General features: G+C 42.5%; 1 protein-coding gene across 4 annotated transcripts; it reads left to right on the top strand.

Annotated features, from left to right (window-relative positions):
- The first annotated feature begins 1863 nt into the window (after nt 1-1863).
- On the top strand, nt 1864-22998 carry LOC141984641 (glutathione S-transferase-like). 4 transcript variants are annotated; one of them, XM_074947806.1, is made up of 7 exons: nt 1864-1884; nt 9953-10059; nt 11677-11728; nt 12419-12551; nt 13473-13614; nt 14933-15064; nt 22631-22998. In XM_074947806.1, the coding sequence occupies exons 2-7, from the start codon at nt 9973-9975 to the stop codon at nt 22760-22762; spliced, it is 678 nt and encodes a 225-aa protein (XP_074803907.1). In that variant the 5' UTR covers nt 1864-1884; nt 9953-9972; the 3' UTR covers nt 22763-22998. The 4 variants fall into 4 exon arrangements, with proteins under 4 accessions (XP_074803907.1, XP_074803908.1, XP_074803910.1 ...); XM_074947807.1 differs by lacking the exon at nt 1864-1884 and adding an exon at nt 5941-6072; XM_074947809.1 differs by lacking the exon at nt 1864-1884 and adding an exon at nt 6883-7008.
- Nucleotides 22999-24848: the final 1850 nt, after the last annotated feature.

Below are 24848 nucleotides of genomic sequence, written 5' to 3'. Positions count from 1 at the left end.
GCAGGAGACGTGTGACCTGTCCATTTTGTGATGAACTGGGTAGGATTCGACACAATTATAGTATAACCCATCCCAGGCACTATTTGGAGCCTGTTGCCCCACACCAAGGATGACCAGGATGCTGGAGAGGAGCTGCCTGCCCCCTGAGAGCCACGATCTTTTTGTGACTCAAGACTACGACAGTCAACTAGAAAGCCAGTCCAGTCCTGCCATGCTGCTACAGACCCTGGTGCCTGCCTTGGCCTGCCTCGGCTGAGCCCGAGTTCCAGCCAGAAACCCAGGCCAGAAACAAAGAGTCAGATCCCCTGGGGGGAACTTCTGCATGTAATTCTCTGGGTTCACAAGTTATTATTTAGTATTATTGCTGGTGGATGGGAGTTAGGAGCCCCTGCCTCCCACCCACTCCTGCCTTGTGTGGCTTCAAAATGGCACCCACTAGCATGGCGCAGTCACAGTCTGTATCCCACTCGCCATCTGTCCCTCCTGCTCCCCCTCCTACCCCTCTGCAGATCTGAATAACAAAAGCATTCATTTGTTCAAAATTCAACTGTTTATTGAGCTTAAAGGAAGAGAAATTTGGTTCCTTTTTATAATTTACATTAGGTATAAGTGCACACGGCACACCTGGTCAAGGCACAAGTGATACTGCTCCCCACTGAGGTACAAATGCCCTGTAATACTCATTGCAGCTGAAAATCATTGTAGGACCCTATCTGTTTTTCTCTGCACTTTCTCCATGCCTGCAGGGAAAATGTAGCAGAAGTTAAGACTGAGAAATAGCTCAATTTTGTTTTGCACATTATAGGGAATAGCCACACACCCATAGTTTGCAAGCCCCTTCCACTTCTGCACCGCTTCTGGGGGGACTATCCTGGTGAATAACTACACAGTGTATCTCACTTCTGCTCTTTGCTTTTTTGAATAAGACCATTCTTTGCCTCCTACTCACCAGCCTCGGCATAACGTCATCATGAATAAGGACCACCTAAGAAGGATGTAGAGAGGATCACTGTCTAGCTTGCCCCCCATAATCTTTTTCAAAAACAAACCTGGAACATAGCTCCAACCATACCACACCACCCACCCCAATAGCATGAAAGCAGGTACATTAGACTGAAATCCAAATACACCCAGCACCCTTTGTATACACAGAGCACTTCTCATTCTTGGAGGAAGCTCAGAGATGGGAATAGTCTCAGGGAAGCAAGGTCAAATATACATACTAAAAAAAGCTATCATGACTTGTCTGGGATATGAACAATAAGTGATGGTTTTTTTCCCCCTGCTCCCACCTGCAACAGCCACACTATTAAGGACAGGGCCTCTACATACTGCTGAGAGGCTGATCAACCTGAGGAGACCAAAAAGAAAAACTTGGGATGAGTCATTTGCAGAACTCATGGCAGAGTCACAGGGGAAACCAGGCTGGCTGAGAGGTGGAGGCCATAAGGACCCAGAGGGAGAAAGGAATGCAGCTGTCCCAGGAGATTGTGGCAGTGGCCAAGGATAGCATCACCATGCTGAAGGAGAGCATGGAAAAAGACAGAGAGTTGCAGAGGCAAGTCATGGATTCTAGCCTGAGCCAGAATCCCTTCTACAAAACATGCTTTTCTAGGCCAGCAGGCCCTGCAGCCCCATAATTTGGGACCCAGACATGCCTTCAGCCCCTAGATAATGCTGCCTGCTGGGACCTGCAGCAACTTCTAACCTCCACATCCCCACAGCAGTGCTCCTAGTGGCTCCCACTGACCTCTCAGATCCAGCTTCTCGGCATTGAGAGCACTAGCACGTGGTTGTTCAGCTCTTTTGAGCCCTGCAAAGTCCCTGAGAATTTTGAGCCAAGGAACTCAACCCCAGAACCTATGTGGACAAGAAGAATCAGAGGTGAGGCTTTTTCTTATCTTTAACTTTATGCACCAACACCCTGCACTCATTGTATTTGACATTTTTCTTACTGTTGTACTTTGAGCTCAGTTTCAAAAGTCCAAATTAATCCTTGACTACCATTCTGCAGCTATTCAGGTGATAGTTAAAATGTTCCTTCCTTCTGTCCAAACAGCCTGTGTATGGCTTCATTAGCCAGGGTATCGAGGGATAAACCAGGTCTTCCAGAATAACTGATCCTAGCATCATGGACTTTCCAAGACCACCCTGCATTAAAGTTCTGTGAGCCTGCTGCGGTGGTCCACCAAGCCTTTCTGTTTATCAATTCTACACCTTGGCCAGGGAGGGGGGTCAAGCAAATGATAGATACATGGGTTCCATCGGTTGCTCCAATACAGTTTGGGAATCCCATGCATGCAAAGCCATCAGTGATCTCCTGAGCATTACCTAGTTTTATGACCACACCATATCAATAGCATAGCAGACCTGCATGAGAATGGTCCCAACACTTGATCTCTCCATGCCAAATTGGCTTACTACAGACTGGTAACATTCTGGAGCAGCCTGTTTCCAGATATTAATGGTGACCTGTTTCTCCACAGGTATGAGGCAGGGGCACTGCATGTTGGTATGCTGTTGCTGAAACTCTGGTTCTGCACAGATTTCAAAAAAGGTAGCCCTCCCCCATTCTGAAGTTCTCCTGTTGCTACTGGTTGCCCAGGTCTGCAGAGCGATCCTCTCCCACAAACCCACATTGGGTTTCCGGGGCCCAGAAATGGTGCTGAATGCTGTTTTAGGTCATTCAGAAATCAGTCCTCTTGCTCCAACAGCTCAGTATCCTACTGTTCTTCTATCTTATCCTGCTCCCATTGCTGCAAAATATCCTCCTGCTGCCAGAGGAGTTGCTGTTGCCATAGAATATTCTCTTGCTCCTGCATTATCTGCTCGATAGTGTGATGGGAAAAGTCTAATGCAGAATTTGTCAGGCTCTGAGAGCTGTAATACAGCTGAAGCAACCTGTGTGTATTCACATTTTTCCCCAGAGCAGCATGGAACATTGTTGAGTCCATGCTGGCCAATGGCAATTCAAACATGGCATGAACCAGCCCAGAAAGGACGTATGGGATGGAGACTGTGGAATTTTTTTAAAATAATTGAACCTGCCTGGTTTCCCACAAGTTACTGCAAAAACAATCCCAGGATGGACGCTACTCAGTAGGATATCCCCTAGAGAATGCTGTATCCTCAGTTTTCAGCAAACAGCTGCCATATGTTCACACAATGTGAACTGAAAATGGAACAAGCATTCCATGTGCATGCTCTTGGTGCGACTCGCAGACTGCGAGTTACCTGATGCCTGACAAAAAGTTTTGGATTAAACCCCCATGTAGACACACCCATAATCAACCCACTAGGTGTCAAGCCTCTGCTACATAATGGATGCTATAATCTACAATGAAGGGTACAATCACAAATGGCATTCACACACACAAAAATGGAATTCATACTTTGACACAGACCTCTCTGTGACGCGGTCTCCGGGGTACAACCTGAACTATGGGACCACTGAGCCCTCTGTCCCACCAACCTGGGCTTCCTTTCTCACGGTGTTGCTGTGACAAGCTGCAGACCTCTGGTAGGCACTGCTTTTATACAGACATCCACAGGCAGGGACGCACCTAGCTGAGTTACATGAATGCTTCTCCCAGCCACTTACGAATTAACAATAGAGAGGTTTCAGCCAATTCCCCCCAGCTCCCCTGAGTTGTACCGTCCTGCCCTGGTCAGAAGCCTGACCAATATACATTTATAACCCAGTCAGCCCCCCTTCAATATGGAGAGGACAGGCACCACTTTTTGTTCCTGAGCTGAGGTTTCCCAAGCACTTCAAGCAAAATACACTGTTTTAGGTAAAACATAAAACAGGTTTATTAACTACAGAAAGATGGATTTTAAGTGATTATAAGTGGTAGGCATGACGGATAGAGATGGTTACCAAAGCAAATAAAAATAAGCACACAATCTAAGTTCTGTAAACTAAACAGGATTTGAATCAAGCAGAATGTTCCCTTGATATATAGTACAAGCCGGCTACAGAGCTTCAATACACAGGCTGGAATTCTCCTCCAGCCCAGGACCACCTTCCCCCTTTCAATCTTTGTCCTCCAGATTATTTCCAGGTGTGGAGTTGCGGGGAGAATGAGGCCAAGTGATTATGTCACTTTCTCTCTTTTATAGTTTCTTCCAGCATGCGGGAAAGAACCTTTGTTTGTGACATAGGGGTCCGTCTCCATTGCTCAAGCATTCTCCATTGTCTATGTGCTATCTCTAAGAAGTCTCCATTGTATATAGTTCCTGGGATGGCCCTTGGGAGTGTGGATTCCCTTTAATGAGCCATCGCCATGTCTGGATCCTTCACTGTTGTACATGAAAGGCTGGTTGTGAGTGTTCCCAACCTCTCAACATATTGCAGTAACACACACAGAGCAAAACTTCATCACTTCACATACAACGATAGCACATACAATCCAACAGGATATTAATGTTCAACAGATGAAGACTTTTAAAATGATACCTCACAAGGCATACTTGGTGTAAAACATATCATAATTATATGACAGTGGTGAATATGGGCGTTCCAGGTTGCTGCTTTGAGGCACAGAGTGCCACAATACCCTTGGCCCATGTGCCTGGCAGACACTAGCCCAGGCATGTGGGTTTTGCTGAGTCACAGAGATAAAGCAATCCCCAAGTCACAGTGATCAATCAGTTCCCATTGTGTAGTGCTTGCATAGTTGAGTCATACAGTTGATTAATGGGAGGTCAATATTTACCTGCGGAGGGATCCTTTGTTTGTCAGGAGCAAATTTACAACAGATTTCCTGCGGTCGCTGGCCCATCTCAACTTCAACAAGAAGTTTACAATCCAAACAGATGTCTCCAAGGTGAGCCTGGGTGAGATGCTATCCCTAGACATCAATGGAGAAGAAGTTGTTTCTGCAAGAAACTGCCTACTTGCTCCCTGAGAAGTGGGCCCTAGCAGTGAAATGGGCAGTGGATGCTTTAAAGTACTACTTGTGCGGGAATGCCTTTCAGCTAGTGACTGACCATGTGCTGCTACAGAGGCTGAACACCATGAAAGAACACCAACCCCAGGATTATGTGGTGGTACCTCTCCCTGCAGCTGTATAGCTCTGAAATCCTTCACTTGCTAGGGAAGGATCACAAAAATGCAGATTTTTTTCCTTGAGAGATGGGGTTGCAAGAAACATAGAACCGCTTTCCAGCCCTGGTTCTGAAGAAGGAGACTGTGTGATGGAGTGTATAAATCACTCACTGGACAGAAGGGGATTAAGGAGCAACTGTGGGTTCAGGAGGCCCTGCCCTCCGCCTATGCCAAGCATGCTTGGGATGGAGGCAGTGTTTAAAAGGCAGCCAGACAGCTCAGTAGGCGATGGCAGGCCAAGGAGAAGAATATGCTCAGGAGGCTCCAGGGGAGACGTGGCTGGATCCTGCAACAAGCCAGGGAATGGGGGGAGCCACAGCCCTCAGACTGGGACCATGGCAGGGAGCCCAGAAGGCAGCACTCCCCAGGGACGGCCAGCGGCTGGTTGGGATGCAAAGGAAGGGAGTTGACTTGATGCTGACGCAACTCAGGGAAGTTGACTTGATGCTGACGCAAGGCACTGCAGAGTGAGCGAAGCCGAACCAGCCTCCCAGAGCCCTGAGTCAGAACCCGGTGGAGTGGCAGGACTGAAGTTCTCCTAGCCCACCCAAGAACTGTGCCCACTAGCTGGGGTTGCTGCCAGAGACTAACCATTGAGTGTAGCTGTCACCGTGGGCCCTAACCGCTAGACGGGAAATGCTGCCTCCCGCCCAGAAAGGGTAATACTGAAAACACGATGAATGATGCTTTCCACAAATAGCTGTCCCAATCCATCATGAATTTTTTTGCGGACTTTTAGGGTTGTGGATTAGCCAAGTGTGTATTAGGAAGTTTTTGATGCAGGTGACAAGTCAGAAAGCAGCCAGAGCCAACTGATTTAATTTGTTTAACAGTGGGCATTTCCTTTACCTATTGGACAAAAATTGGATTCACCTCCCAGTAGGTGGAGCTACAAAACCTTATAACTCAAAGGCACGATTTCTTATTCAAGAAGAGTTTGGATTGGATCAGGAGTCACTGAGGTTAGTACTGAGTTTTAGAAATGTAAATGTATAGGGAATTGACCAAACTGTTTCAAGTAACTTTAGTGAATGGGTCTAATGGATTAAATATTAATAGAATTGTTGTGCTAACTTTCCGTATGGTAAGGCTGATGTGCATTAAAGTAGTTCGGGTGCTGTTCAACTGCTTGCTGCAGCACAGGGAGAAAAGGGGAATTCAGACGTCAGAAGGGTTAAGAGGAGAAAGGAAAAAAATAATGATTTCAGGGAGGATCAAGACATGGCATTTCTGAAGGCAAAGTGAACGCTGGGCATTTGTTCCTAACACCATTTCAGCTCCATTGTTGCCATGGCATTAGCTATTATGGGAGAGCTAGCATAGAGTAGGTGCTGCCAGCATTTTTTTCCATGGAATCAGGTAGACCTGCTCTCAGCAGAGTGAGATGACACAGTGCTAAAAACGCTGGTGATTGCCTATAGCTCTATCTACACTAGCGCTCACACTGTTGCTCCTGCTGGTGTTAACCATGATAGAAACATAGGGCTAGAAGGGACCTCGAGCTCATCTAGTCCATCCTCCACCCTGCCATGAGGCAGGATTAAGAATGCCTAGGCCATCCCTGACAGGTGTTTGTCTAACCTGTTCTTAAAAACCTCCAAGGCCAGGGATTCCTCAACCTCCCTGTTCCAGCTCTTAATTATCCTCAGATATTAGGAAAAAATTTCTACATTTAATCTACATTTCCTTTGCTACAAATTAAATTGATTACTTCTCCAGTGTTGGACATTTTTCTGAAAAGAGAGGCTAGCATGGATACAGTTTGGGAGCACAAGCTGAGGGAGGGGAAGGAGGAAGGGGGAGAGGCAGCAATAACAGGAATTCAAACTTGGAATGAAGAAAGTTTTTTCACTGGACTCTCCTTGCTGCTCTACAAGCTGGCTGACAGAGCAGAGGAGGTAAGGAGATAATCTAAAATGATCAAATAAAAAAGAGCTGAACTCCTCCATAACAAATACCATAATACCTTCCTGAGGACACAGGAGGCAGCTGGGACTGGTGAAACAGATCTTTTAATTGAATGCAGAAGGTAGGACGATATCATTTTGCTTTAGACTTTCTTTTCTGCAACTACAACAAAATGGCTACTAGAGAAAATGTGTCTAAGGAGGGTCTCTTCTGAGTCTTTACTGTCTGAAGTTCCTTTAGTTATAAAACAGGGAAAAGTCTAGCTTGGTGAATAGCTGAAGGTTTACCAAAGTATACAGCACACACCACAGCTTTCTGGTTAGAATAAAGCATTTTTTATTTTTCTGCAAATTTATTCTGGTCATTCTCTGAGGTGTGGCAACATGCTAAAGAACACTATGTTTATATAACATGCTGCAAGTATCTGAGACATCTTGAGGTGAAGGCAAAATTATTAGAGAAAATGCTGAAGGAACAGTGTTCTATTTATAGTATTTTAATTTCCTCCTCACTACTACACTTAATGAAAACACAGGGTCAAATCCTTAGTTGGTACAAATCATTATCATTCCCTTGACTTCACTGGTTGAGGATCGGTCCCACTGTTCTGATTTTTGTTACATGTAAGAGTTTTACACTTCATAAGTATTTACAGAAATGTGTTACCAATAGACGTGATGAAAAATATCATAATAGCTTAATGAGCACTAGACATAACTAATTATACTACTGTGCACTAGCATGCTGTTACATGCGTGTTCTATTTTTAAATGGCACTTACTGGGAGATAATGTGGTCCAGTGGTTGGACCCTGAATTAGGAATCAGGAGACTGTTGTTTTTCATATATATATATATATATATTGATAAATTCATGGAGGATCGGTCCATCAGTGAGTATTAGCCAAGATGGTTAGGGATGCAACCCCATGCTCTGGGTGTCCCTAGCCTCTGATTGCTAGAAGCTAGGACTGAGTAACAGGGGATGGATCAGTCAATGATTGCCTGTTCTGTTCATTTCCCTCTGAAGCACCTGGTATTGACCACTGTTGGAAGATAGGATACAAGGTTAGATGGACCATTGGTCAGATCCATTATGGCCATTCTTATATGCCTATGCCGTTGATTTGCTGGGTGGTCTTGGGAAAGGTCCATACATACCTCAGTTCCCCTCTATGTAAAAGGGTCATAATGATATTTGGTGTCATCTGTACAGTATTTTGAGAGTTTCTCAGTCATAAAGCACTCTGCTAATTAGGACTGAAATAAATTGGGCTTTAAAATAGTCACAGAGTTACATTTTAGTTGTTTTAATGCAAGGGTTCTCAAACTTTTCAGTGTGCACCATATTTTACCGGGGTGTATTGCACACACACATACACACCCTTCCCATTTGTAATTGCATAACATTCCAGGTGCAAGGACAGCAATTGCTTGCATGAAAAAGTTATACTAGAAAGGTATTTCATGCGTATTTAATGTTATCACCTGGATTAGCAGGTGGAAACAAGGAGAGTTAGTATCCTGTAACCACAGACTGCAGTTTGAGAGCAGCTGTTTGAATGACTTACAGATAACTATCACCATAGGTGGCAAATTCATAAAAAAGTGAGGCTTTCACATACCATGGATAACATTTCATCTGTTTTTTAAAATAAAGGTCAGATTATCAAAGGCGCTGAGCAGCAAAACAACTCCCACTAACTGATTAATGACACAGTAAATTGTCCCTTGAGATTAGGAGCTAAAAGAAGATTGAAGGTCAAGCAAGTTCCACAATGGCACTTTCAGAGAAGCTTCTCTGATCGTCAGGCCATTAATGTTTATATTTATACTCTTTGGAATCACCTTTCTTTCCCCTCAACCTATAGTAAATCCTTTCTGCTGGTGGATATTATAGTTTGCAAAAAGAACATATAGGTTCCTTCCCGGAGTCCAGCATTGCAACAGCTTCTAATCCCATTGCGTAACTTATTCAGTTTGCTCTTTAGTCTAGTCTCCTGGGACAAATATTTCATGTTTCATTGCTTAATCTGAACTTCAGTTTTAGTTGAACTTTAGTTTTAGTTTACTTCCTTTTGTTGACTTTAAAACAACAGTGTTGACATTCAGCTCATTGCACAGGTGTTTTGTATGATTAGGATCTTTTAGCAGAACTCTTCACAGCTGTTAGGGAATGAATAAAACTGTATCCAGTGGTCCTCATGGAGCCCTTACCCACTTCTGATTTGGGATTGGACAAAATCTTACAAGGCTACGTTCCTGATATTGGTCCCAAATGGCAAAAATCTCACAAAAAGCAGTTGATCTCGTGGCATTTCAGTCCATTTAAATGAGTTTCTCTCCATGAGACAACAGGAGCAGCAATAGGGCAGGGAGCTAGCTAGCCAGCCAGCCAGCCAGCCAGCTAGCTAGCTAGCTAGCTTCCCTTTGGGGTGGGTGGAGGCGACAACCAACACAGGGAAAGAGAGAAGGGAACAGAAAAAAGAAGGAAAGGTTCCCTAACCTGAGATGTTATAGGCCTTTATTTCAGCATCTATGGTAATGCAACCCCCTCCCCACAATATTACCAGGTGCTTTTCTAAGCCTGTGGTTCTAGCATTTAGCTACAAATCCCTCCATCAGTGAGTGCCTTTCTGAGCCTTTTGGTCCAGCATTGAGAGAGAAGAATTCCAGCATTCTGAGAAAAGCTACTGTTCCTGTCTGGTCCTCAGTGTTTTGGTGGTTTGTTTGTTTTATAGCCAGCATTATTATTATATTTTATTTATATAATTGTAGCAAGTAGGAGCCCTAGTGACAGGTGCTTGGGAAATGCAGATATATTAAATACAATGAGCAGGGAGACTTGAGAATGCAGTGCTGACTTCCTGAGTCACAGACACTGATCTCTCTTGTGTTGATTCTTTGAAATCTTTTCCTTTATTTAATTTAACAGGAAGCCAGACACTTGGAAGCATGGCTGGGAAACCCAAACTGTACTATTTCAATGGAAGAGGCCGAATGGAAACGATACGGTGGCTGTTGGCAGCAGCTGGAGTTGAGGTTCGTTTCTGTTTTATAGAAAGAAACCAAGTTAAAGAAACCAAGTTGGCAATGCATAATTTGGTGGAAATGACTGTTCCATATTACAAATGTGACCATTTTAAGTCATTAGTTCAGAACTCATTGCCCATAGAATCATAGGACTGGAAGGAACCTCAAGAGGTCATCTAGTCCAGTCCCCTACACTCATGGCAGGACTAAGTATTATCTAGACCATTCCTGACAGGTGTTTGTTTGTTTAAACTACTCTTAAAAATCTCCAATGATGGAGATTCCACAACCTTCCTAGGCAATTTATTCCAGTGCTTAAATACCCTGATAGGAACTTTTTCCTAATGTCCAACCTAAACCTCCCTTGCTGCAATTTAAGCCCATTGCTCCTTGTCCTATCCTCAGAGGTTAAGAAGAACAATTTTTTCTCCCTCCTCTTTGTAACAACCTTTTATGTACTTGAAAACTATCATCAGATTCATGTCCCCTCTCAGTCTTCTCTTTTCCAGACTAAACAAACCCAATTTTTTCAATCTTCTCTCATAGGTCATGTTTTCTAGACCTTTAATCATTTTTGTTGCTCTTCTCTGGACTTTCTCCAATTTGTCCACATCTTTCCCGAAATGCAGTGCCCAGAACTGGAGGTATACAAGTGACTATACAGCCAGCATGTAAAGTTATGACTAGATGTGTGATCATGTCTCCCTTTACTTGCTTTCCCTGGTGACAATGAGACATAATTACAGTTAATGGAGCTGCTCCATTAGGTCAAATAGTAGGGCCCAGGTTCTATACTTACTGACGACAATTGTAATCAGCGTTTTATATGTCCCCCCTCTGTTCCCAGTCCACAGAGGACATGAGTCTTTCACAGCTTCACCTGTAGAGCCTGACCCTTTACCTCAAGCTATAGAGATGCATGCTTCCAATTCTGAAAGTCCCCATTTCAGCGCCTGATATTGGCCAAGATGGAGACCATATGCCTATCATTGTGGGGCTGGGGCCTCTATGCCCGACACGATACTAATATTAGTAAGTATCTTGTGAAACTAATTGCTTTCCATGTTACCTCTGGAAGACATGCCGCATGGCTGCTCTGACATGCCAGTTGCAGTCAGCCAGGAAGCCTCTGGGGATTCTTGCTGCTGCACAACCCTTTCTCTTCCCTTGCCATGTGTTGTGGCAAAAAAGTCACAGAATAGCCCAACAGCTACTGTGTGTGCTCTCCCTCCTCCCGCATGCTTGGCTCTCCTTTCAGCTCACCACGGGGAGCTTAGACACCCCAGTCATTGCCTGTCATGAGTGCAAGAACATTGTGGCTGCCTCTTGCACAGAAGAGAGTTTGTTTTGCTCTCTGGTCACTTTGCACACCTGGGAAGGGATAGTCACAATCTAACACAGGCTCCTATACAAAAGGCATTTTAATTAAGCGTAAAGGGAGAACGGGACAGAGGCAGGATTTTATCTAAATACAGAATATTTTAAAGTTTTCAGCTGCTTTTTACGTGAAAAATTCTAAAAGCAAATACTCTATTAATCATTATTTTCTCAAGTGATTCCTAACCTAACACATGCAGTAACAATGAGACTCTTTTCTCTCTTTTTTTTTACCCATTTGTTTTCCAGTTTGAAGAACAATTCTGTGAAACAAGGGAAGATCTTTTAAAGTTACGGCAAGGTGAGTGGTTTTTTGTTTTTTTTATTAGAACTGTTTGTGGATCCTAATGTGGAATTCTTGAAAATGTAATTGTCTTTTAAAAAGAAAAATCTGGACTGGTTCATGAACATGGTGAATCATAATTGACATTGCAGCAAGACCATTTTGTTTCACTCAAATATTGGACACTAACCTCCGCTCTATTAAACCAGTTTTATAAGAGTAACATATGTTACTCTATAGTTTGCTTGGTACAGTGTTTTGAGATGGTCAGACAAAAGACATTGTATAAAAAGTTATTATTTTGGAAAGTTCATATGGAGCATGATAAAAGTTTTCTTAGGGGCCAAATCCTTCAGTCTTCCCCTATTGACCTCAGTGGGAACTTTACCTGAGTAAACTACACAATGCACCGTTTGTCCCTTTGAATCACTGTTAAAGGTTTTATTTTGGAGACATTATTGGATTTGCAGCAATTCTAAGAAGTTTATTGTTATAATCCAAGCTATTAGAATGTTTACCCTTTTCCACAAGAAATAGCATTCACATTTTACTGTAAACTTCTTTCACTTCACAGTATAAGATAAAAGACCCTCAACTTAAAAAGAAAATAGCAAGTTAGAGGTTTTCTCAACTCCACGGCAACGATAATAGTTTGGGGAGAGAGACTGTAATTTATTTGAGTCATACGTCTCACCTTTCTTTTAAAAGATGGATATCTGCTGTTTCAACAAGTGCCCATGGTGGAAATTGATGGAATGAAGATGGTGCAGACCAGAGCCATTCTCAACTACATAGCAGGGAAACACAATCTCTATGGGAAGGACCTCAAGGAGAGAGCACTGTACAGTAACAGCACTACCTTTTTCTGATAGCAATAAAAAATAATAATTCTATGTGCAGTACAAGGGGGAAAAATCCTGATAAATTATATGATGAGCCAGCACATTTCTGTTTACCTCCAGCCAAGGTCAACAATACTAAGGTCTGGAACAATGTTAAATAACTAGATTAGATTAGAGAGATGCAGAAAAGTACATGTGAGTTCATCTTGATTAGCTCATCAGAGGTCATTGCAGTTTTCAAAACCCAGCCAGTCAGATAACAAATGTACTGTAGCTGCAGAGGTCAGAATTTCTCCTAATATCACTCTCCATTTCCAGGAAGACTGTTGGTCTTGTCTCCCACAGGTGCAAGCAGCACACAGTTCTTGCAAGCTAAAAGCCAGGAAATCCCTGCCCTTTGTCCCCATGAACTGCATATTTAGGGGAAGGATGCTCGTGCAGACGGAGAACTCTCCCTATGTGTCCCCAAACTCCTCTGATTAATTAGCAAGGGCAAATAAATTGCATTGTTGTATGATGGTCTAGTGGCTATGGATACAAATATCACTTATAGCTAAAGTGATGTCCCAACTTAATTCTTAACGGGAAACATTGTGTGTCACTAATATTAGATCTTGCCCTCTCACTGATTTCACTTAGGTGCCTAAATAGAGATTTGGGTGATTTAGATAGCTATGCTTAACTTTTAGAAGCTAAGTATGAAAATATTTGCCCTGTCTTTAATATAGATGATTCTAACCATCTCTGAAAAAGGAGGTGATGTCTTATATCTATTGGTGTTTTTTGTGTTTTTTTTTTTTTTTTAAACAGCAAATACAAATTGGTCAGTGGTAAGCCTCCTGACCCTGGAGTTATTTCACTGCTGGAATCTATGTGAATACTAGTTGTTCAAACCAATGTGAACACACTTTGCCTTTCAGGATTGATATGTACGTGGAAGCAACAATGGATCTGAATGAAATTATTATGCATCATCCTTTCCAGCCACCGGAGGCAAAGGCAAAGCATCTTGCCTCAATCATTGAGAAGGCCACAACCAGGTACTTCCCTGTATATGAAAAGGTATGTGACAGCAAGGCAACAATTTACACCCATTGAAGTATTGGTCCCTTGATAATATTTCCTGGATCTATGCTAGTAAATGCACATTCAGCCTGTATTGTATGAGAACAGATATATTTGGAGTGCCCATGGAAGAACTAGTTAAGGCAAGTATAAATTTATGAGCTTGCTTGATGGAATTTTCTTAGCCTCATAATGGCAAAGCTGCACAAGAGCCAGGATAATTTTTGTACTCCAAATTTCCAGTGACATCTTTTAGTAAACCCCTTTAAGAGAGACTTTGTTAGATGCCAAGGTAGCATCAGCATCTCTTCTGTGCTAGGTGTCTTCCTGAAGTATTCTTGGCACATGGTGCTCTCTGTACAATGTACGTGCTATATAAAGTACATTACAGTTCTGCTTGTAGCCCACCCAGTGTGGGGAGCCAAGTGCTAGTTGGGCTTCAAGAACAGACCTGGCATTGGATAACTATGTAAAGCTTCCAACACCAAATTCACCCCTTACTGGGGAGGAAGAAGAGAAGGGTGCGAAGTGTGCAGGAATAGGTGAAGGTGTCCAATATATTCTACTGTTCACTGAACTGAGAAAGTCGTAGTGGCTTGGGATTCTCTAAGTTTCTTGTGAACCCCCTACAGCTATTTGGAATAACTATCGTGTTGCACGGAGTCTCAGGAGGCTCCATCAGATGTGCCTTGTCTGCACCGCACCATTGATAGCGTTTGGAAACTGCCTTGTGCAAACATTTTAAGATCAATATTCAGTTGGCACCTGTGCACACCTATGGCACACTATACAGTATTATTATTAATAACTGTTAAAAGAATGTGTCTTCCGACCTGGTCTATAAAACGTTTGTGGGTTTTTTTTTGTTTTTTTTTAAGGATTATGCTTTGTCTGCACTGTCAGTAAAACTATTAGCTGGAATTGCTTAAGGTCACTTATTTCAAATGGTTTCTGAGCCTGGTCACTCTTGCATTGAGGAGGACCATAGAAAGGGACTAGTAAATCCCCATGCCCAGCCCATTTCAGCTGTGATCATAAGAGCTACGGATTTAAAAAAAACTCCTACTATCAGAGACCATACCTTCCTGTCACACCCACAGCTGTATTAGTTTGAATAAGGCCTACCACAATGGTGAAATTGAGTTTTCTAATTGTTCAAACAATCCTGTATTTTGTATTGCTTCCTTTCAAGGGTAACTCTTACACAGACCTAGATGTGATTTTGAAATGTCAGATTAGGCTTAACTTTATGTATTTATCCAGAGCACAGAACGTCTCATTTATATGCATAAATTCATTGTCTCCTGTCCTGTAGGCTTTGAAAGACCATGGTCAGGATTTTCTTGTTGGCAACCGATTCAGCAGGGCAGATGTACAGCTGCTTGAAACCATTCTAATGGCAGAAGAGTGTAAGCCTGATATACTCTCCAAATTCCCTGTCTTACAGGTAAAAGAATTAATATCTAACAGGCAATGAAATGTGTAGGGACAGATCCTCATTGAAGTCAATGGAGCTATGTTGCTTTACACAAGCTGATGATCTGGCTCTTAAACATGTACAAGTGTTTCAGATATTGCCTAAATTAAAAACTGTTACTGAACAAATCATGTTATGTAGTACAAGAACATGGGGTCAGATTAATCCCCAAAGCCAATGGAGGTGGGATGAATTTGGCTTGATTTAAATAGCATTGAGATAAAGATACAGAGCACCTGATTCTGCTCTCTGTTATACCACTTTTACACCGGACTAGGTACAAGAACATCTGTGGAGCCATTCTTGATTTATATTGGTGTGAACAAAAGCAGAATCCAGCCCAATCAGTGCTTTGCCTTGCATTGAGAAATGAGCCTGATCTAAAACAGTAGATCTGAACCTCTGTGAGCTCTGGAAAAAATTGGATCTAGGTCCAAGCTGTGAAGTTTGAATTTGTCTCTACCTTTCAAAGCCCTCATCTGATAGAAGAGAAACTTTGGTTTTGAATCCCCTCAAACGTTAGAGGAAAAATTAGATTTGCAATCCGATCTGAATTTGGTGGATTGCAATATCATAACCATCACCTGGTTCTCTTAGAATCAGAATACAACAGATAACTAGAAATATGGTAATTCTCCTTCAAAGAAACCAAACAGTATTCAGAGAGTTGCTTAAATGGGCCAGAGATGCCTGCAGGGCTAGATCATCCCAAGGAGTGCCTACTGGCCTACAAATTACTGCGTGCTTCCTTGAATTCTCAATCAACATTGTGCTAACATGGTGCTTAGGAACAGCTCAGATTAAAGGTTCCTAGTACTTCCACTGCACTTCCTTCCACAGCTTTCCTTTGCCAGCTCCAACAACTGCTTCCTCCACTCTCTCATGCAAAGTTGCCATATTTTGGTTGTAAACACAGCCAGGGTGGGTCTAAATGCCAACAAAAAAATTGATTGAATTAGATTTTATAAATGTATTAAAACATTTATATTTAGGGTTTGTAAAACTTTGTTTTATTAAAAAAAGAATCTAAGTTTTGGGCCTTACCTGTCTGGGGCCACTAGAGCTGGTTGGGAAATGTTTGCAAAACTGTTAGGAATTTCCTTCAAAAAAGAAAATATGTTCAATTAGAAGTTTCTATACAAAATTAGTTTTGGTCAGGGAAAATCCCACTTTAAAAAAAAAAAATTTAAAAATGGTACTAGAAAAATGGTGGAGAAAAAGTTAGTGTACGTTGGGATAGGAGGGAGGAGAGAATCGTTTGTCCATCCTTTTTCCAGAGTTGAGGGGAAAAGTTACAATAAGAAGGCAAGAGTGGGGTTTTCTCCACAATGTCAAAATGAAACTGTGACTGGTGCCCCAGGTGGGCCATGCTGAGACTGCTCAATCGGGCAAAGTGCAAAGAATGGGGCAGACGATCCCCTAAACTGGTGGTTTATTCTAATACTTTGATTCACCAAGCCAGCAACAAAACAGCTTATACAACATCTTACTGGTGACCCAGAAGCCAAAACCCAGTTCTCTTAAAGCAACCCAGCCTTGGGCACCCACCCACACAGCCAAGTCAAATATGATGAGGATTACTTAAAATTTTGTTCATCATAGATAAAGTTCTACCAATCCCAAAAGGAGTGGACACATTACCCACCAGGTCAATGAATATTCCAGATCTTACCCAAATACACACTTACAGCCAATTCTTATTAACTAAGCCAAGATTTTAAAAAAAAAAAAAGACACTAAAGTTAAAAGGTCATTATACATAGAGATATGAATAGAGTTTAGGTCAGTTTCATAGTAGAGATGTTTCAGAGTAGCAACCGCGTTAGTCTGTATCCGCAAAAAGAACAGGAGTACTTGTGGCACCTTAGACTAACAATTTTATTTGAGCATAAGCTTTCGTGGGCTACAGCCCACTTCATCAGATGCATGCAGTGGAAAATACAGTAGGATGATTTTATATACATAGAGAACATGAAACAATGGGTGTTACCATACACACTATAACGAGACTGATCAGGTAAGGTGAGCTATTACCAGCAGGAGAGGAAAAAAAAAACCTTTTGTAGTGATGATCAAGATGGGCCATTTCCAACAGTTGACAAGAACACGTGAGGAACAGTAAGGGGAAAAAATAAACATGGGGAAATAGTTTTACTTTGTGTAATGACACATCCACTCCCAGTCTTTATTCAAGCCTAATTTAATGGTGTCCAGTTTACAAATTAATTCCAATTCAGCAGTCTCTCATTGGAATCTGTTTTTGAAGTTTTTTTTGCTGAAGAACTGCAACTTTTAGGTCTGTAATCGAGTGACCAGAGAGATTGAAGTGTTCTCCGACTGGATTTTGAATGTTCTAATTCTTGACATCTGATTTGTGTCCATTTATTCTTTTATGTAGAGACTGTCCGGTTTGGCCAATGCCCATGGCAGAGGGGCATTGCTGGCACATGATGGCATATATCACGTTGGTAGATGTGCAGGTGAACGAGCCTCTGATAGTGTGGCTGATGTTATTAGGCCCTGTGATGGTGTCCCCTGAATAGATATGTGGGCACAGTTGGCAACGGGCTTTGTTGCAAGGATAGGTTCCTAGGTTAGTGGTTCTGTTGTGTGGTATGTGGTTGCTGGTGAGTATTCGCTTCAGGTTGGGGGGCTGTCTGTAGGCAAGGACTGGCCTGTCTCCCAAGATTTGTGAGAGTGTTGGGTCATCCTTCAGGATAGGTTGTAGATCCTTGATAATGCGTTGGAGGGGTTTTAGTTGGGGGCTGAAGGTGACGGCTAGTGGCGTTCTGTTATTTTCTTTGTTGGGCCTGTCCTGTAGTAGGTGACTTCTGGGAACTCTTCTGGCTCTATCAATCTGTTTCTTCACTTCCGCAGGTGGGTATTGTAGTTGTAAGAATGCTCGATAGAGATCTTGTAGGTGTTTGTCTCTGTCTGAGGGGTTGGAGCAAATGCGGTTGTATCGCAGAGCTTGGCTGTAGACGATGGATCGTGTGGTGTGGTCAGGGTGAAAGCTGGAGGCATGTAGGTAGGAATAGCGGTCAGTAGGTTTCCGGTATAGGGTGGTGTTTATGTGACCATCGCTTATTAGCACCGTAGTGTCCAGGAAATGGATCTCTTGTGTGGACTGGACCAGGCTGAGGTTGATGGTGGGATGGCAATTGTTGAAATCATGGTGGAATTCCTCAAGAGCTTCTTTTCCATGGGTCCAGATGATGAAGATGTCATCAGTATAGCGCAAGTAGAGTAGGGGCATTAGGGGACGAGAGCTGTGGAAGCGTTGTTCTAAGTCAGCCACAAAAATGTTGGGGCCATGCGCGTACCCATAGCAGTGCCGCTCATTTGAAGGTATACATTGTCCCCAAATGTAAAATAGTTATGGGTGAGGACAAAGTCACAAAGTTCAGCCACCAGGTTTGCTGTGACATTATCGGGGATACTGTTCCTGACGGCTTGTAGTCCATCTTTGTGTGGAATGTTGGTGTAGAGGGCTTCTACATCCATAGTGGCTAGGATGGTGTTTTCAGGAAGATCACCGATGGATTGTAGTTTCCTCAGGAAGTCAGTGGTGTCTCGACGATAGCTGGGAGTGCTGGTAGCATAGGGCCTGAGGAGGGAGTCTACATAGCCAGACAATCCTGCTGTCAGGGTGCCAATGCCTGAGATGATAGGGCGTCCAGGATTTCTAGGTTTATGGATCTTGGGTAGCAGATAAAATACCCCTGCTCGGGGTTCTAGGAGTGTGTCTGCGCGGATTTGCTCTTGTGCTTTTTCAGGGAGTTTCTTGAGCAGATGGTGTAGTTTCTTTTGGTAACCCTCAGAGGGTAATGGCTCATAGACTGTGGTGTTGGAGAGCTGCCTAGTAGTCTCTTGTTCATATTCCGACCTATTCATGACGACGACAGCACCTCTTTTTTGTCAGCCTTTTTGATTATGATGTCAGAGTTGTTTCTGAGGCTGTGGATGGCACTGTGTTCTGCATGGCTGAGGTTATAGGGCAAGTGATGCTGCTTTTCCACAGTTTCAGCCCATGCACGTCAGAGGAAGCACTCTATGTAGAATTCCAGTCTGTTTCGACCTTCAGGAGGAGTCCACCCAGAATCCTTCTTCTTGTAGTGTTGGTAGGAAGGTCTCTGTGGGTTAGTATGCTATTCAGAGGTGTGTTGGAAGACGGAGACGTGGAAAATAGGATTCTAGGTCACCACAGAACTGTATCATGTTCATGGGGATTGAGGAGCAGAAGGAGAGGTCCCGAGATAGGACAGATTCTTCTGCTGGGCTAAGAGTATAGCTGGACAGATTAACAATATTGCTGGGTGGGTTAAGGGAACCACTGTTGTGACCCCTTGTGGCATGTAGTAGTTTAGATAGGTTAGTGTCCTTTTTCTTTTGTAGAGAAGCAAAGTGTGTGTTTAGTTTTTGTAAAGTCCAGCCACGAAGAAGTTTGTGGGGAAGGTTGTTTTTTTTTTTTTATGAGAGTATCCAGTTTTGAGAGCTCATTCTTAATATTTCCCTGTTTGCTGTATAGGATGTTGTCAAGGTTCCTTCCCCACTCTGAACTCTAGGGTACAGATGTGGGGACCTGCATGAAAAACCCCCTACACTTATTTTTACCAGCTTAGGTTAAAAATTCCCCAAGGTACAAACTATTTTACCTTTTGTCCCTGGACTTTATTGCTGCCACCACCAAGCATCTAACAAATATAACCGGGAAAGAGCCCACTTGGAAACGTCTTTCCCCCCAAAATCCCCCCAAGCCCTACACCCCCTTTCCTGGGGAAGGCTTGATAAAAATCCTCATCAATTTGCATAGGTGAACACAGACCCAAACCCTTGGATCTTAAGAACAATGAAAAAGCAATCAGGTTCTTAGAAGAAGAATTTTAATTGAAGAAAAAGTAAAAGAATCACCTCTGTAAAATCAGGATGCTAAATACCTTACAGGGTAATCAGATTCAAAACCTAGAGAATCCCTCTGGGCAAAACCTTAAGTTACTAAAAGACACAAACAGGAATGTACGTTCCATTCAGCACAGCTTATTTTATCAGCCATTTAAACAAAACAGAATCTAACGCATATCTAACTAGATTGCTTATTAACCCTTTACAGGAGTTCTGACCTGCATTCCTGCTCTGGTCCCGGCAAAAGCAACACACACACACACACAGAGAACCCTTTGTTTCTCTCCCCGCCCCTCCAGCTTTGAAAGTATCTTGTCTCCACATTGGTCATTTTGGTCAGGTGCCAGCGAGGTTGTCTTAGCTTCTTAACCCTTTACAGGTGAAAGGGTTTTTTCTTCTGGCCAGGAGGGATTTAAAGGTGTTTGCCCTTCCCTTTATATTTATGACAGATGTTGATCAGGTGATTCCGCAGTTTCTTTGAGAGTGTGGACAATATGTCAGCATAGTCTGTGTGGTATGTAGATTGTAATGGATTTTTTTACCTTCAGTCCTTTTGGTATGATGTCCATCTGTTTGCATTTGGAAAGGAAGATGTCTGTATCTGTACAAGTTTTTTTTCCATGAAGTTGATGGATTTCCACTCCATACGGCTTGTCAAGGTTCCTCCCCCACTCTGAACTCTAGGGTACAGATGTGGGGACCTGCATGAAAACCTCCTAAGCTTACTTTTACCAGCTTAGGTTAAAACTTCCCCAAGGTACAAATTAATTTTATCCTTTGTCCTTGGAATATCCACTGCCACCACCAAACTCTAAGTAGGTTTACTGGGAAACGCAGTTTGGACACGTCTTTTCCCCCCCAAAATCCTCCCAACCCTTGCACCCCACTTCCTGGGAAGGGTTTGGTAAAAATCCTCACCAATTTGCATAGGTGACCACAGACCCAAACCCTTGGATCTGAGAACAATGAAAAAGCATTCAGTTTTCTTACAAGAAGACTTTTAATAGAAGTAGATAGAAGTAAAGAAATCCCCTCTGTAAAATCAGGATGGTAGATACCCTACAGGGTAATTAGATTCAAAACATAGAGAATCCCTCTAGGCAAAACCTTAAGTTACAAAAAAGACACACAGACAGAAATAGTTATTCTATTCAGCACAATTCTTTTCTCAGCCATTTAAAGAAATCATAATCTAACGCATACCTAGCTAGATTACTTTCTAAAAGTTCTAAGACTCCATTCCTGTTCTATCCTCGGCAAAAGCAGCATACCAACAGACACACAGACCCTTTGTTTCTCTCCCTCCTCCCAGCTTTTGAAAGTATCTTGTCTCCTCATTGGTCATTTTGGTCAGGTGCCAGCGAGGTTACCTTTAGCTTCTTAACCCTTTACAGGTGAGAGGAGTTTTCCTCTGGCCAGGAGGGATTTTAAAAGGGTTTACCCTTCCCTTTATATTTATGACACGGCTAAATTCAGTGCCTTGTATAATGACAGGTTTCAGAGTAGTAGCTGTGTTAGTCTGTATCTGCAAAAAGAACAGGAGTACTTATGGCACCTTAGAGACTAACAAATTTACTTGAGCATAAGCTTTCGTGGGCTACAGCCCACTTCACTGGATGCATGCAGTGGAAACTACAGTAGGATGATTTTATATACGCAGAGAACATGAAACCATGGGTGTTACCATACATTGCCAATAGTTCTTCCAGGATTAGTTCCATAGGTTACAGTCCAATGTCCAATATCGGGGTGATCCAGACATCAGTCTTACGACTCAAATTTCCCCTGATGAAACTTAAACAGAACTCAGATACAAGATCAGGGCCATAAATTTCTTTTTATAGTTCTCTGGCAGCCTCTTGACAGCAGGCATTCCTTGGGTGAAGCACTGGGGCTTTGAAGTAAAACCTCCTATTTTCTATGTATGCGCAGGTAACTAGTTGCATTCATCAGCATAAGGTAATTATCCATTAACCAGTTCATCGACAGTTTTCTACAAACTTCAAAGCGAACAATAGACAATATTATTACATCCAAGTTCCATTACCTTTGTGACCTCTGAATCAATAGAATATAGTAACAGACAGGAACCATCTGTTTATATGGTTAGCATCTAACAAGATATAAGTAAACACATACAATTAGTATTACCTCTAGTTCTCTAACAATACAGATTTGCATTTCAAAGCTCTAGTCAATCTAACGTGGAATGGCCCTAATTAGAGAGATATTAGAAAAGTATGTGACTAGTAAAGGCTGAATTTGGGTCATGTAGCCTGCTAGTTGCTTAACCCTTTCTGGTTCAGTGTCACAGAAACATTAGATGACAAGGAAATGTTTCCAGGACAATTGTAGTTGCTGTCAAAAGCCCAATTTTCAGTGGAAAAAGTTCTTAAGAAAATTTCAACCAGCTCTGAGGCCATGATCCTACCATAAGTCCCAGGTGGACAGTACCCTGCACCTGTACACAGCCTCCCTGTAGTCAATGGGGCTTTGTTGCACAGCTCACTTACAATTCATTGCAGGATCAGGCCAGAGGATCTCTTTTTTAAAACATGATTAACATATGTCTGATCCAAGTATCTTTTGCTGTTATTTCTTTGCTGTTAAATGTTGTACTGTTTCTCATTCCAGGCTTTTAAAGCAAGGATAAGCAACATCCCCACAATTAAGAAATTCCTGCAGCCTGGCAGCCAGAAGAAACCACCACTAGATGCAAAATTACTTCCAAAAGTGATGAGCATTTTCAACATTGGCAATGAATGATGGCTTAAAATCATGGCGGCTGTTTTACTGTAGTTGTGTATTAGCTGATAAAACTGCAAAGTGAAGTTAATTCAAAGTGTGAAAATTATAGTGACAAAATCAGTTAACACAAGCTAGAAATTATGTGTGCAAAAATTTCCACAGTAAATCCAAATAACTGCACGAGCACAAGAAATGGTTAACTGAATTATAGGATGCACAGAGCAAAAGGGGTGATATTAAACCACTAGCTTTAAGAGAATAAAATGAAATAAAACATCTCATTACTCTTGTGGTGTGAGTGCAATTTATTTAATGACTGCTGGGCTTTGATGACACAGATCAGAGCTCCCTACGCTGTCTCTTTCTGGTAGCCTACCTTGTTCTCATAAGCCATTTAGGTAGCACGATGGAGCTCAGGAAAATCCTAGAACACCCTAACTGCAAGGTACAGCACATTCTAATTCCAGAAAAAAACAGGCAGAACAGGTATTCCTTGGCAAAATGGGCATGAGACACATTTGGATACAGAATCAACCTTCCTGAGGTGTATTCAGGTCTGGGGTCATGGTTCCGGCCAGTAGTTGTTTTTAACTACCTGTCCCTCTGCAGTTATTGCTTTATTGATGTGTCCCAAATGCTATCTTTTTTAAATGAGCCTCTTTTCAGTGTTGGGTCTGCTGCTGCAACACATATATGCATGTTTTAAGCAGCTAATGTGCTTTTATTGTTAGAAGTTCAGTAGTTCTAACCCTAAGTTTCTGGTTTCTGTTGAGAAAAGAGGTGCTTGATTGGGTGTCAGGTGCTAGGATTCTGCCCAGAGATGCAGAACTTTTCCACTGACTCACACTGATGTTCAGTAAATAATTGATGCCTTTGTACAGTTCAAAAATGAAGTAATGTGAAAAAGCTATAATACAGAAATATTAGTAAGACAAATAAATAAATAAATTTGTATTTGATACAAACAGTGAATATCTGCAATACCTAATCCTCTTTCAAAGTCATTTAGTAAAGAACTAGTACCTTACATTTGAAGCAGAACAAGTTCAGGGCAATAAAAATCCCATTGACAACCATTTGAGAGTTATTGTCAGATTTTAATATTTATAGAGGGTGGTCCTGCATGGCATTTCCTATTTTAGAAACTAGTTGGCTTCCAACATAAAGATAGGAGGATCAAAGGAATTCTGCAGCAGAGTGTGTGTATTAACCAGAATTCATATACCCGCCAAAAGTTTCTAATCACTAGTGACAACTAATTTCACATCCCTCTTACTGGTTTCAGATTTGTAAGGTGCTCATTGCAGTGTGACTGTTTGTTTGTCAAAAGCTTGCGTTGGAAACCTCTGCCTGAATTGATGAAGAAGACTGAAGTTTGAGCAAGGAGTTGTGCCCTTGTTAGCTCTCTGACAGAGCAATGCAATGCTCCTGAATCATGCAGGGGGCTCTCTGGATCATTAAAGGAACCCACCTCTGTTACCATTTGTAACTACAGCAAAAGTAAAGTGGTGGGGGTGAGGGCCATTAGTCAACTCCCCTGAGTGATATGATTCCCCTTAGCTGCCCATGACCTTAATTTGGAAATGGGTTCTAGGTACTGTTATCAGAGAGCATTCCTCTGAAGAATAATACACAAGCTCCCCCCTCCCCAACTATGCCCAGGGAGCAACAGGCTACTGTAGCAACAGCCACTGGGCCATCTTGTTCTAGCATTTGTTGAAGAGCTGCTCCCAAGTGTCCAGCTCCAATACCCTACTGCAGCTCCTAGCTTTCCTTCTGCTGCACCAGCACCCAAGCGCACATCCCATACAGAGCATCCATCAACACAGATGAATGCACTATGAAAACCTAGATAGGCTTGGTAGGCAGACTGAGGGACACGGGTGGCAACACGGAGCTTATCAGGGAATAAGAGAGGGGGACAGAGGCAGGGAGGTGAAAAAATGCCAAAATCTGCTCTAGATAAAACAGCATAGATTGTGGAACAGTTGAGGTGTCTGATACAGGAAGAAGGAAGCAGCATGATTAGTAATGGGGGGTAAACTGTGGGGTTTTCACCCTGTGCATGGGCTGTCTGATGAGTTTAGGATTCTGGTTTTAATGT

The sequence above is a fragment of the Natator depressus genome, chromosome 3 (genome assembly GCF_965152275.1).
Source record: "Natator depressus isolate rNatDep1 chromosome 3, rNatDep2.hap1, whole genome shotgun sequence".
Taxonomy (NCBI): domain Eukaryota; kingdom Metazoa; phylum Chordata; order Testudines; family Cheloniidae; genus Natator; species Natator depressus.
Note: the sequence above shows the minus strand (reverse complement) of the source record. Positions and strands in the feature narration are given on the sequence as shown.